The sequence below is a fragment of the Cyprinus carpio genome, chromosome A25, assembly GCF_018340385.1.
Source record: "Cyprinus carpio isolate SPL01 chromosome A25, ASM1834038v1, whole genome shotgun sequence".
NCBI classification, from domain to species: Eukaryota; Metazoa; Chordata; class Actinopteri; order Cypriniformes; family Cyprinidae; genus Cyprinus; species Cyprinus carpio.
Genome location: NC_056596.1, coordinates 17,015,278 through 17,030,735, shown reverse-complemented (window position 1 = coordinate 17,030,735; position 15,458 = coordinate 17,015,278). Strand labels below are relative to the sequence as shown.

The 15,458-nt window shown below is 32.4% G+C and overlaps 2 protein-coding genes across 2 annotated transcripts in view; one reads left to right on the top strand and one right to left on the bottom strand.

Annotated features, from left to right (window-relative positions):
• LOC109071174 (phospholipase C, beta 2) overlaps positions 1–5,196 on the bottom strand; it is a 33,086-nt gene extending 27,890 nt beyond the window's left edge. The window contains exons 1-4 of the mRNA XM_042715936.1: positions 4,561–5,196; positions 4,198–4,275; positions 1,825–1,893; positions 1,017–1,154 (exon numbers count right to left, since the gene is read on the bottom strand). Coding sequence (XP_042571870.1) covers positions 1,017–1,154; positions 1,825–1,893; positions 4,198–4,275; positions 4,561–4,644 — 369 coding nt within the window. The 5' untranslated portion in view covers positions 4,645–5,196. The remainder of the gene's footprint in view (positions 1–1,016; positions 1,155–1,824; positions 1,894–4,197; positions 4,276–4,560) is intronic.
• Positions 5,197–9,384: 4,188 nt separating this feature from the next.
• On the top strand, positions 9,385–12,008 carry LOC109071177 (putative transmembrane protein INAFM2). Its single transcript, XM_019087651.2, has one exon. The coding sequence runs from the start codon at positions 9,744–9,746 to the stop codon at positions 10,269–10,271; it is 528 nt and encodes a 175-aa protein (XP_018943196.1). The 5' UTR covers positions 9,385–9,743; the 3' UTR covers positions 10,272–12,008.
• Positions 12,009–15,458: the final 3,450 nt, after the last annotated feature.

The following is a 15,458-nucleotide window of genomic DNA, read 5'->3' as shown; positions in this document are numbered from 1 at the left end:
TCCAGATGTTAACTGCTGGACTGGAGTGGTGTGGATTACTTGTGGATTATTGTGATGTTTTTATCAGCTGTTTGGACTCTCATTCTGACGGCACCCATTCACTGCAGAGCATCCATTGCTGAGACACTGATGCAATGCTACATTTCTCCAAACCTGATGAAGAAACAAACTCATCCTGATCTCTGATGATCTGAGGGTGAGTAAAATCTCAGCTAATTTTTATTTTTTCGGTGAACTATTTCTTTAATGCTCTGTTTGTTCATATCAGTAACAGTAATGATGCTTGTTTGAGTAAACGGCACTAATAACAAACACAGTCTGCGTTTACCTCAGAAATCAGATGTGTTTATAATGCATTCATCCACCAGAGGGCGAATGAAAAACCTCAGCGCTTTGAGGCACACAGAAATAACACAATTGACCTTCACTGCAGCTTATTAGTGGCAGGATATGAAAATCATAAACCAATTTCAGAACCACAAAGACCAGCGGCTGCTTTAAATGCAACATTAGTTCTGTTAAACATGTGGCTGCCGTCATCTATCTATCTATCTATCTATCTATCTATCTATCTATCTATCTATCTATCTATCTATCTATCTATCTATCTATCTATCTATCTATCTGTCTGTCTGTCTGTCTGTCTGTCTGTCTATCTATCTATCTATCTATCTATCTATCTGTCTATCTATCTATCTATCTATCTATCTATCTATCTATCTATCTTTAGATGTAAAATTAAATGCATTGAAGTGTGTTTTAAAAGTAAACACATATGTTAAGTTGTTCAAATGAAGTTCTTAGCAATGCATATTACTGATCAGAAATTAAGTTTTGATATATTTACGGTAGGAAATGTACAAAATATCTTCATGGAACATGATCTTTACTTAATATCCTAATGATTTTTGGCATTAAAGAAAAATCGATAATTCTGACCCATACAATGTTTTTTTTGGCTATAGATACAAGACTGCTTTTGTGCTCCAAGGTCACAAATATATGAAGTATGATACCTGGGCCACTTCTTTAGCAGCAAAGAAGTTGTGATATGTGAGGTTGACGGTGTCTGGTCCCGTCACGATGGTCAGCGCTTTGGCCAGATGATGGCTGTCAGGAAAATCCATGTTGAAGACGTTACGAACCTTTGGATGCTGAAAGAGGAAGATATGAAGCGTTGGCTAAAACGTCCCTGAACACTAAAGTGACACTTCAGATTTCTGAAAGTCCCTCAGATTTCAAAGCGAGTGGCGTTTAGGAGTGAAAGCTCTAAAAACTTTAAACATCTCATGCATGACGTCTGCTTTCCATACATGACCCATCAACAAGAACAACCCAGACCGGCAAACAAATCCGGCTTCATGCAAATGTGTGAAGGGAGAAACACGAGGTCAACAGCTGTGTGTATGTGTGTGTGAGGACAAAGAAAATCACTGTATAATTTATATAACAATAGTGATATATCAAACATGGAATCCTGTTTATGTTTCTAATAGCACTGAAAGATACGCATGTCAAAAATGCTCCCCAACTGTTTGGATAAAGCACCTGATAAATGCGTAAATGTCAAAACTTTGTGAGAAGGATGATCAGAACAGATGAGTATGTTCATATGTTAATGCGGTATGTCAGTAGCTGATGTGATTCTGTGATCTGAACATGAGTTGACTGTGGTTGATGTGATTGTTTCTGCTGAACGCTGCTGTTTGCAAGGCAAATTCACACAAATACTCAAATGCAACAATGAACTCAAACACTGACACTGCGTCTGTTTAGTCATGAATGAAAGTAATGCGACATAAAACACACGGACAGGGCACATACTTTAGGGAGCTTGGCATATTTCCCGGCTCGTGTGTCCCTGATGGTGGCAATATCCAGAAACTCATTTTCCTGCGAGACAGAGAGACACAGGATGTGACATCACAGAGAATGCACGGAACAGGATACAGAATTTCTGTAGCTCAAACAGTAGAGGGTGAAGGTCATAGGACCAAATGTATAATTTCAAGTTGCTTTAGAAAAATGCATGAATGTAATGGATGAGAAGATCATAGGTGAGAGATTCTCAATAAACCGTTAAATCAAACATTATTGCAAAATAATTGCTAACAAATCACATGATGTTGTGTGCAGTGCTAGTATTTTTAACTCAAACTAAAATATAAAACTATTGCAAATTGTTTTCGTTAATTGAAATGAAGCTAAAATGAAACTAAAATATTATATAAACTTGAACTTAAAAAAAATGTAAAAAATTTAATTTAGAAAACAAAAGTTAGTATTTAAACTACTAAAAATTAAATAAATAAAAATAAATGTGTACACACTCACACACTAATACTAATAATTTAATAATAAATGATAACTGTATGTGATTTTTGGGCCTTGGTGTGAAAAACAGATTTAACAAAATCACACACACAAAAAAAATAATAATAAATTAAATAAAATAAATAAATACATTTAAAAAATAAAACTTGTAAAATGTAAAATTACTAAAATTACTAAAAGTAAAACTGAAAAAATAAATAAAGCTAAATAAATATTTTAAATAGAAACTAAAAAAATATATAAAATATAAAAATAAAAGCTAATTCAAAATATGAATAAATACTATATATACGGTTTATACTAAGATGACAAAATACTTTTTTTATGACGGAAATAAAATGCGATTAATGTGTGTGATTGTGAGCCTGAATGTGTATTGGCCTAAAATGTGCTTTTATGTCACTTTTAGGAGTGATTATATAAACCCAAGTGAACTGAATCTTTATATCCAGATAACGTTTATAAGTGAAGCTGATGTTTATGAACACAAAGTGTTTGAATGTACATTATAACACAATATGCTGTCAGATCATAGCATGTTTATATCCAGCAGCTCAGAATGTTTCTCTGCCCACAGAAGAAGCTGAAAGAGATCTGACACCCTGCAAACCTTCATCAGCACAAATCAATATTCACTCGCATATCAAACACACACACACACACACACACACACACACACACACACACACACACACACACACACACACACACACACACAGTTGCTGGAGGCCTGAAGCTCTTATGAATATCATGTGTGGATGATGCTGCTCTCATAACAGGCAGGGCCTTGCAAAATGAATTTAATATATTAAAATCTAAAATATATACATAATTGTTACGTTATCAAACTATGATATTTTCAGCTGTTACACCAAATGACTTCCCACTGGTATTTATAATAGAACAGCAGATATTGGTTGTGATTTTGTGAATGCCAGTAACAAATAAGAGTTATTATAGTTGACTAAAACCATAAAACATAAAATCTTGTGACTTGAAATAAAATAAAGTTTAACCTGAAATAAAATAAAATATAGCAAAACGTAAACATATTTTATTTCAGCCAGCTGCCAAGCCGACAACTAAAAAACAAACTAAAACTAAACTAAAATAAATACAAATAAATACATTAAAAACTAAAATAAAAACAATAATAAAATAGACATGTTTTTAAAAACTCTAATAATCAAAATGTATTAATAAATCAAAATGGAAAATATACTTAAAAAATTAAATAAATTAAATTAAATAAACTTAATATAAATAATACATTTCAAATAAAAAATGTGTTAATTTATTTAGTCAAATTAAATAAATTTATCGACATTTGTTTAAAGAACAAAACATTAGATGACTGGTGTTTTGGACACTGAACTATGAATATAGTAATCATGCTGCATCATGGTAAATGTCAAAATACTGTGGTATTACCATCACTGTACCATAGTACAGTACTTTTTTTGCGAGTGTAAGTCGGATTTCACGTAATAATTTAGTAGATTTTGGTTCAGCTGATAAATAAAGGTCTTACAAATTAAATTAAATATATTACCTAATAAAAATAAAACAAAATCGCGTCAATGTAAGAAGTGAATAAATATTCTCAACAAACCATTAAATCAAACATTAAGGTTTTGTATATAGTTTAGCTGACAAATAAAAGTCTTACAGAATATACTGAATATAAATGATTAATAAATTCTATATATATATATATATATATATATATATATATATATATATATATATATAATATATATATATAGATATATACAGTGTGTATATATATATATATATATATATATTTTTTTTTTTTTTTTTTTTTGTAGAAGCAGCAGAAAAACAGTCAAATTCATGTCTTACCTTGCTCTGATTGATCCAGTACAGGTAAAATCCTTTCGGATCCATCTTCATGGTGACCGGTGTGGTTTTCTTGGAGTCCTGTGAAGAGTTTTTATTATAAAACTATAAAACATCTAAAAAAAATCTCTCAACATGAATATAAACATCAGAAATGGACCGTAAACACAAATCTAACTGGTCAAAAAGGCCCATTTTTAATAAACACTGACAGTGTCTCATAATAATTATGTCTTTTTATCAAAAAATGTGGTATTTTTTCAGCATTAGGACCAAAAGCACCCGTCACACAGTCAAATATGAATCCATGAAGTAATATTGACTATGATGTTTATATGAGTCCTAAACATGATCCCATCCACTTACTTCTTTCCATTTTGTGAACCTGTCTCCCTTCACCAGATACTCTTTGACATCAGGTTCCTGAAGCGTGTAGCGGTTTCGGTTCATTTTGGACGGATCACCACAGTAATGTGGTCTAAAGCTTCAGTCCTGAACTCATTGTCCCCGGTGAGAATGAAGGACTTCGGGGAAACTCGGCTCAAATGAGCCGGCAGGACGTCCCGCCTTCAATATGCATTGCAAATGAGCATCTTTAGCAGCCCGGACCCGCCCTGCTCAGGTTTACACCATTTCTCTGCGTACTAGCATGTTAAAAATCAAATAATACAGTAGCATAGGATATAAGAATCCAGAATGGATTTAAGGAGGAGCGAATACACATATTTAGGCCTGAATTTAAGATTTATATATCTGAATTGTGTATAAATTTCAATCTGTGTGTATTCCACACTTTTAACATGAACAAACTAATACATTTTTTGATGCATATTTGTCAGTCATACATTCATAAAACAGCTCAGATTTCTGCACTCTAAAAATAATGCCATTAAATATTTGCGTCTATTTGATTTTATTTAAATAATCATATTTTCAAAATGCATTCATTCAAATTGTTTAGAATCAGCATAAATCAGTTCATTGTAAAATAAATAAATATTAAATTAAATATTTATATAAAATTAAATGCATTTTTTTTATTTAGTTAAAAAGTATTAACGTAATTAAAATATGGAATAAGCAATATTCAGTAAGTTAGACTGAAACAACTTGGATTTATTTAGATAAACATAAAAACCTGGTTATTGTGTTTAAAACACATTCAGTTTATCTGACTTGTTTCATTTATGTTTGACTGACAAATATGCATCACATTTATATGTAATTCAAATAAATAAATAAATCTTAAATTAAGGCCTAAATACTAAGCAAGCTAATAAAACTGTATTCTAACATTGTTTTGGTAATGTTGCCATGACGTTAAAGGAACATTCCATTTTATAATTTTATAACCATTCTGGGAAACGTTACTTTTGAATGTTCTCTGAACATTCCGAAACAAGTTACATTTAAAGAATGTGTAAATAATGTTTCTATGGTAACATTATGAGAACTCTGAACAAACATTCTATTAATGTTACTGGAACATTTGTTCATAACTTTGCCAGAATGTTCTGAAAACGTGTTTGATTAGTAATGGCAAGGACCAAATTTCACCTGAGTGAACAAGGGTTTGGCATTATTAATGATGTAAGATTAGAATATGTAAATATTAGCATGGCTCTCATTGACAGGTTTCCGAAGGGTCTGACACACACACACACACACACACACACACACACACACACACACACACACAGAAGCTTAGATTCATTACTATATTAATTCAAATTAAACTGATCGTGAGTAAAATCAGTATGAAGAGATGCATCTGGCGCAGAATGAGCCGGATGAGCTGGACTGTGGAGCAGAACGACGTTCATGTCGTTTGGCTATTAGTCAAATATGAGCTGACACATGTAAATAATCACGGAGCACATTAACACGAGGCTGTTCCCGAAACTACAGGACAAACCATTCACATTCACAACACTGCAGGAGCAGGAGCGTTTCATTTAACAATAATACTGGAGAACCATCAAGAACACGTTATATTAATTATGGATTTAAGTTCATTAATATTATATTATTCATGTGGCTGATGTCAGTGACAGTCTATGATCTCACAGAATATTAAACATAAACATATACACATTTATCTAGCCAAATATGGATGAGACATATAGACTTGAACTGTTTAACCCTAACTGAATTCATACCCCTACAAATCAAGTCACCTTTATATAGCGCTTTATACAATACAGCTTTACAGTGTTAAACAGGAAAATAGTGTGTCGATAATGCAAGAGGACAATAGTAAACACTCAATTTTCCAGTTATTATATCCAATATTGCCAGAAATTAAGTGTCCCCAACTAAGCAAGCCAAAGGCGACAGAACCAAAACTCCATCTATGTTATATATATTTTATAAAATTGATATATATATATATATATATACACACACACACACACACACACAGTTGTTCAAAAGTTTGGGATCAGTAAGATTTTTAAAGTTTTTTTTATTTTTTGAACAAAAATGCAGAAAAAACAGTAATATTGTAAAATATTATTACCATTTAAAATAATGTTTTTTTTTGTTTGTTTTTTAAATACTTTAAACTGTAATTTATTCCTGTGATGCAAAGCTGAATTTTAATCAGCATCATTACTTCAGTCTTCAGTGTCACGTGATCTTCATAAATCATTCTAATATGCTGATTTATTATCAGTGTTGGAGACAGTTTTGCTGCTTATTAATTATTATTATTATTATTATTATTATTTTGGGGGGGAACCTGTGATACTTTTTCAGGATTATTTGATGAATAAAGAAATCTCTTCTAACAATATAAGTATTTATTATCACTTTTTATCAATTTAACATACTTGCTGAATAAAACATTCATTTCTTAAAAAAAATAATAATAATAATAAAATAAAATGTACTGACCCCAAACTTTTGAACAGTAGCATATATTGTTACAAAAGATTTCTATTTTGAATAAATGCTGTTCATTTTAACTTTATTCATCAAATAATCCTGAAAACAGTATCACAGGTTCCAATAAAATATTAAGCAGCAAAACTGTTTCCAACATTGATAATAACTCATCATATTAGAATGATTTCTGAAGATCATTTTGAAGTTAATGTTGGAGTGATGATTGTTGTTATGATGCTGAAAATACAGCTGCGCATCACAGAAATAAATTATATTTAAAGTATATTTAAATAGAAAACCATTATTTTAAATTTCTAACAAAACTAATAATACAAAAATAAAACAAACAATCGTTTATTTAATATATGAATCATTTTTATTTTAACTCAGATCTTTAGCTGCGTAAATACACACACACACACACACCCACACACACACACACACACACACACACACACACACACACACACACACACACATTCTGATTTATAAAATGTTAGTGATGCCCACTGGTAAAACATTAACCAATTACTGACAATCAAAAATACTGTAATAAACTAACATATATTTGGTTTAGGTATTAACATGCACGTATAGGAAGATTTTCAGTATATAAGTGTGAACTCAGTGCTCATGACCTCTGTCTCAAAGCCATCAGACCATCAGAGCTGGACGGCAGTGATTGGTTCTTACCACCCAGCCAATCAGAGCAGGACATCATGGTGCAGGATTATAAACTCTAAACCTGATTGGCTCATGCAGCAGCAGCGCTTCCAGGTGATGTGGTGTCAATCAGGTCCTGTGGCATCAGAGGACAGACGAACATCCAGCAGCCCCTGCAGGAGCATCATCTGTCCAAACGCCACAATTAACATCTTAATTACTGACTCGGTGCTAAAGAGGTCAGAAAGGACGATTAATGATTCTGCATGTTTAGACCACATCAAAGGGAAATGCATCTTTATGCAACTTCATGTTCAGTTAAACAAACATTTACATTCACTGCAAATGTTAAATCATTTTGCTTTTATCCAAAATGAAGAAAAAAACAATTATCACAGGAAAAAAAAAAACATAAAAACTTTAAACACATTAAAAATACAGCCAGAATCCATAATGTAGGAGATCATTTATTTTAATGGATCTATGAATTATGTAAATAAAAATAGCATCAGAAGCTTCCTTATTTCATATCAAATATTCAGTGCATATTTAGGAATGATTCATTAGTTATCAAAAGCGCTAGTGGAACGATTTCTAATGATGCAGATTAATGTTATATCATAAATGTTATAAACAATATACTGCTTTCTTATTTGAATTAATTAAAATACAGTATATATTAGACCCATATTATAAATATATATTTAAAATAATGTTCTGCATGTTATTTTGCAGTTTTTGAGCAGTGGGATATTGTTTGATTGACAGATCACATTTGTCCATCAGGTGTTGAGTTCTGATGGATTCATCCAAAGCAAGATCTGATAATCTATAATAAAGGTTATGAATAAGCATCTAACAAGCATTATGCATCATACGGCATATCATATATTTAATATATTCTCTTTTGTAATATAAATAACATCATATATATATATATATATATATATATATTTATCATATATATATATATATATATATATAATTACACTAATAAGAGATAATGTGTATTTTTTATGATGTATTCATGACTGTAATTTGAATTATTGCATTCAAGATGCAATAATATGTAGTTATATAATTTTATTTTTTTTACTTAAAAACAGTTATCTGAGATGGTGTTATTTTATTAGGCTATCATTGAGATTCTCTTGTAGTTTTTATTAATATTTTGAATCAGTTTTATTTTTATATTTTCAGTTTTAATTTTAATTTTAATGTTGCCATTTTGCGGTGTGATTTTGACATTTTTAGTAGTTTTTGCTTTTTAAATACATTTTTTATTTTATTATTTTTATGTTATTTTAGTGCAATAAGTTAAATGCCATTTTATGTATATATATATATATATATATAATATATATCTATATATATATATATATATATATATATATATATATGTACTGTATGTATGTATATATATATATAATATTTGATGAATAAAATTCGTTCTTATCTGAATGCACATCACACAGATCTGTTAAGCATTATATAATATTTTTCAAATGCATTTTGATGAAAGTTATCATAAAGTGATACCAGATCTTGAATGAACTGAGTCGTTTTCTCTCTTCAGTCTCCGCTGGTCCTTTAAGAGCCTCCTCCTCTTCCTCTCCTGTATTTTTAGCAGATGAAGCCTCTTCTTTAGTTGAATAACACACACACAGACACACGCAGATGTGTGGACAGTATGATGATCCGTCTCATCATTTTCAACCCTCTCTAATCCATTCCCATGATATTTGGATCAGAAACATCTCAGCCTTCGGGGAAAAAGCTGCGCTGGATGCTGGAAAACACCAGAAGCATCAGCACCACCATCACCATCAACATCCACACTGAGCTGCAACATGATCCTGATGGATTCTTGAGACATTTCGAGCGCCATGGATGAACGCGACTCGATTTAACCCGCGCGTAAAAGAGCCTCGACATCCTTCAAAACGGACGGAGTCGTGGAGCATCGAGGGAAAACCCGGGCCAATCGGGACCGAGACTACATGCCCAACATGGAGAGGGGCAAACCGGCCACTTACACGGGCGACAAGAAGGCAAAGATGGCTGCAAAGACCAATAAGAAGTGGGTAAGACTGGCCACCGTGTTCGCCTATGTTTTATCCGTGTCTCTAGCCGCGATCATCCTGGCCATCTACTACAGCCTCATATGGTCTCCAAACAAGTCAGTCAACACTCCTACCACCCCCAGCCCCACCACCACCGCGAGCGGCAACGGGACGGAAAGCAACAGCACGCAGGCGACTCCGATCCACATCAACGCCACCGGCACCAACGCGTCTCTGGCGCAGACGGCCGCGTCCCTCTCCAAAAGCGCGCGCTCCCAACCCGCGGATCTCTACACATACATGCCCAGCGACAACTCAGACACCCAGACTGCAGCAAAAACACAGCCTTCCCGGAGAGACCAGACCCTCGCCGGCGGAGACGCGCAGGGACGAGCGCGCCGCGCAACGTCGCTCGAGGACGACTCCAGACAAACTCACTCAAATAACCGGCACAGAAAGACCTAAGCGAGGGTTTGAGACTCGGAAACGTTGCTGCTGGTTGGTTCACAAGGCCGAGACGGACACCGACGCATAAATAGCAGAGGCTCCGATAGTGTTTAACCCTTCATATATAACCTATTTCGTTTCGCCTTAATACTCGGCATCTCCGTGCACTCCAAACCCGCATTGAACTGTACAGGAAGCATTCATCCGAAGTGAAAACTGACTGTCCATTGCGCTCAATGCCTTGATTTGAACAGCCATGCTTTTGTGGGGTGGGAGTGGGACAAGCTTTTAAAATAACAACACTAAAAGCTTGCATGAATTTCCACTAAACCTGTTATGATCAGGATTCTCATGTTAGAGGAAAATGTGTCGATGCTCAGGTATGTGCAGATATCCGTGTAAATGTACTGTACATACATGCTCTGGAGACTTTTAGCATCCCCATAAGATCATTTTTACAACAAATGATGTACCGTAGGTGTAGAATACATCACCGTAATGGTAAATAAACAACCTACTACAAACACTCACTTCATTTCACTGCACGAGGGGTTAAAGAGAAAGATGCACTTGTGTGTGTGTGTGTGTGTGTTATATAAGCCAAACTGGGCAGCACATCAATCACTTTGACTAGATTAAAAACAAGCTGGCAAGGTAACGAAATTATGGTTTAGTTAAGGTGAGCGCACTGTTTAATCCTGCGTTAACCCACAATCAGATATTAGGATTGGGTTAATGCTGGCTTTTGTGCAAAACACAACTGGTGCTTCCATGAATTGGTTTTATTCAGGTCAAAATAGAGTCATTTTTCAGGCATTAGCAGCTTTTTACACTTCACAAGAAGACATTTTCACTCTCCTCAGTGTCTTCTGGCCTCATTGTGACCCTCTTCTGTCTTATTTGTCATCGTTCTCTGAATGTTTGCTAGTGAGTCACATCTGAATGTTTAGTAGTGCTTCTTCCTCTCTCTGTATTGTACATGATGGAGGCTTCTTTATTGACTTCTGAAGTCATAAGCACGAATTACACAATCCTGCTCTATTTTCAGCAGCGGCTTTTTGACCTGTTACAGCGCATGCTGAAAAATATCTGGGAGAAATTTGTGCAACTCGAACACCGACATACAAAACTGCATTTAAACTGCACTTTTATGAACAGCACCTGTGCAAAAAATGGCCATTTAATTCAAACGTGCAATGTTCAGAGTAGTTTTTAGTGAAGTTGCATATTCACCTGAATGTAAAAAAGTCCACCTTCAATTCTAAGATATGGAGTTAAACGCTGAAAGAGTTTGACTGGTTTAAAAACCACTAAATCTGTTTATTCAGTGGTTGAACTGGATACTTTGAATGCATGCACTCGTACTATATTAAGCAGCTTCTTCCTGTAAACAAGATGTTTTGGACACGCTTTTTTGAGTCATCCTGTGACTGTAGAATTGATTCAGCAGCTGTGGGTACAAATCAATGATGAAAACCTCAGTCTGTGCACTTCAAGTGTATGAAATCCCCTTGAGAATCAATTATTCGAGGTGTTTACCAAGTCAGTCCTCACTAGTACTAGCGCTGATAGTCATGTGATCAAACCTAAGTGAAGTCGAATGTGTGTTTTGTCCTGCTGGACCATAAAACAAGTGAAAAAACCCAACTCGAGCCACACCCTAGCAACCATTTAGCATCATTGGCAGTGTGTTTTGCACAGACAAATTTCTAAAAAAAAACAAAAACAAAAAAACTATAAATATATACACACACACACACACATACATATATATATGCACAATTCAGAAGCATAGAGGTTTTTTTTTAGAAAGGCAACTTTAAAAGAGAAAAAAAAAATATACGGAGAATCAATCAATTATGAATAATTTACTGTCATTGTGTGAATAATATAATCATGCAATCCATAAAAAGTAACTGTAATCTGATTACCAGCATTTAAAAATGTAATATAATCTAATTACAGTTACTTTTTTATGGACTACATGATATTCTCACATTATTTTGACCTAAAATATTTACTTGATGTCCCTCTGAGATTTTGTTAATTTTCAATAATTTAACACATTTGCATGTTGTAGTGTTGAAGAATTGTTTTTTTTCTTCTTCAAATAGTATAAAACTGTTCATTTTTCTTGTCGTTTTTTCTTTTCATTTTTCTGATTTAATTAATCCGCTTTTAATCATCTTAAAATATAATATAGTGAAGTGATTTGTATGATTTATATGTGAATTGAATACAGCTGAATCATATACAAACCAATGCAAGTTGTGGCATCCAAGTTAAATCAGTGGTTCTCAGTTGGTGGGTTGAAAGTTCATTATGATCAATGCTAAATGCAATTAATAAAGCACAATAAATCTTCAAATCTTATATAGCTGGATATCCAAATAAATGTTAAAAACACTTCACATATCTTACAGTATGTTGGTCAAAAGTCTAATCAAACTGTAAATTCAAAGCTAATACAATACTAACTCAGTGTTTGTTTCATGTGTTAGTTCTCATATTGATTATGCATTCAAAAAACTGTCAAGTTATTAATATTGCATATTTGACTCAAGCAGTTCACGCCAGTATTAATAAACCTCATGTTTGAATATTTGGTGCTTTTGTACAATAAACAACGCGAGTCGCTGAAACCTGGAGCAAAACCATTTGAGAAGCAGTGAATACAGTAAAAGCTGCTGTTTGAAAGAAAGTGCAGGATTATGTTGCATGTTCATATTGGGCTTTTCAATTATGATCGGTCAGAGCGGACGGAAATGCATTATTAATCAAGCTGAGGAGTGCTGTGACCCATCACTGGCTGTTTTCCCATCAGCAGCGTCTGCGTTCACAGCTGCAGGTGCTCATGATGATATAACGGAGTGTGTGCAGAGAGAGCAGCGCACTGCAGCACATTCACTGCAGGACCAGGCCAAACCTGCACTTATCTCGGACACTCACACTTTGTGTCCCATTTCTGGAATAACTGGTGGTTATATGCACTACGGGTTTTATATAGGCCTGATGTTCCCTTCAAGTCTTGAGTTTACTATAAAAAAAGAGGGTTACAAACTGTGCAAATGTCCATAATATTAAAGAGCTTAAATGTGTTAGTGCTGAAACCCCCACTAAGAGAGAACTGCATCAAAAATATATTACATTAAAATTAATATTAAATATATTTAAATATATATTGCTATAATGCTAGTTTTAAGATTTTAAGATTAATATAAAAAAATCTTAATGGTCCTAAAAAGGCTTAATTATATTAAACTAAAATAATATAAAAAGACAATAAATTAATAAAAAAAATTATAATATGACTATATATTGATATTTGTTGCTAAATTGAACATTATTTATGCTCATTTAAATTTATATATATATATATATATATATATATATATATATATATATAAAAAATATACAACTATATATGTTTACAACAAAAAAAAAAAAAACTTATATTATATTATATATATATATATATATATATATATATAAATATATATAAATGGTCACGAAAGGCTCAATTTTATATTCAAATATTTCAAAATCAAAATATTAAATCTTTGATTAAAAAATACAAAATTATAAAAATAATATTAAGAATTGTTGATAAATTCCAACATAATATATACTCATTTAAATTATAAAATTACAATATATATAATTATATATATATATGGTTATATAAAGCTTCATTTTGATACATTACTATTAATAACATTAAAAAATCAATATTATTTATAATATTAATAACATTAAAAATAATAAAATGCTTCATTAAAATAATATATTTATAGATTTTATTATATATTTTTCATTTTAAGGAGATTCACTATTAAACCTCTAAACAATAACATTAAGTAAATGATAATTACTGTCAATGCAGAAGGCTTTAATGATGCTAACAGCAAGATTCAGCGCTCGTGATGTGATTTGACTTCAGTTCTCTTCATATCGACTCACAGAGTGATGTTTCAAATACTTCTTTCTTTAATGTATTCGCTTCTTTCACTAGATGCAAGCATAACATTTGACCGCTGAACAGTTGTACCTTCATGCATAACCCAGACCTTCATGATGATCATAAATCATGTGAGTCATGTGAAGGTCCCCGCGGGTGATGCTGTCCCCGAGCGCGCCTGCTGGAAAAGGTAATTAAAAGAGTAACAGAAGACAAAGCCGTGTTTGAAGAGAACAGGGACTGATTTCCAGAGCAACCGGCCGATGGGAGGCTTTAAAAAATAATAAGACGCTAATCCCAAAAGATCCTGCATTAAACTGAACGCAGAGCTTCTTCAAAACAACACTACTTAAGTTTTTAAAGATCTTTTTAGTATTTGTTGAAAAAATGTATTTTTTGTTTTTTTGTGTTTTGTTTTTAATATGTAATTGCTGTAGAAGTGATCGTTTTAGCACATCCAGGGCGAGTAAATAGACTTCATCAGAATAATTAATTAGTGGATGTGTGATGAGCTCCGCCTCCTCGAAGGATCAGGTGAGAGGAGCAGATCAAAACACAGGCAGGAAAATAATTATGAATAGTAACAGTAATGAAATCAAGACAGCTTAGCTGAAATATCGACATAAAGGCCAAGAATTCATTCATGCACATGATGTGTTTCACTGACAATCCATTAAAATAAAGCATTGCAATATGAGCCACATTCTCAAGTTTTATATGTATAATTAATATTTATATAAATAATTATATACTTATATCCAAGTTTATAGATAGATTGATACAAACACACACACACACACACACATATGCAGGTTTGTTGCTAAATTCAAACAAAATTACTCTAAATGTAAATACTAATATCAAATAAATTTAATGGTCCTAAACAGACTCAATTATAAATATATTTTATATATTAAAATATTTCATAATTAAAATAAAAAATACAAAATTGAAAAAACAATAAAAGGTTATATTAAAAAAATATTTATTGCTAAATTCAAACAATTAATGCTAATTTAAATATCATTAATAATGTATATCATTATATAACCCTAATATATATATATATATATATATATATATATATATAAAATATATATATATATATATATATAACATTATATATAAAGATTTTTTCATGTATTATTAAATGTATTGTCTTGGATTAAATCAATAAAACAAATTTAAACCACAAAAAAAAAAAAAAAAAAAAAAAAAAATTCAAGAACATTATGACATTTAACGTT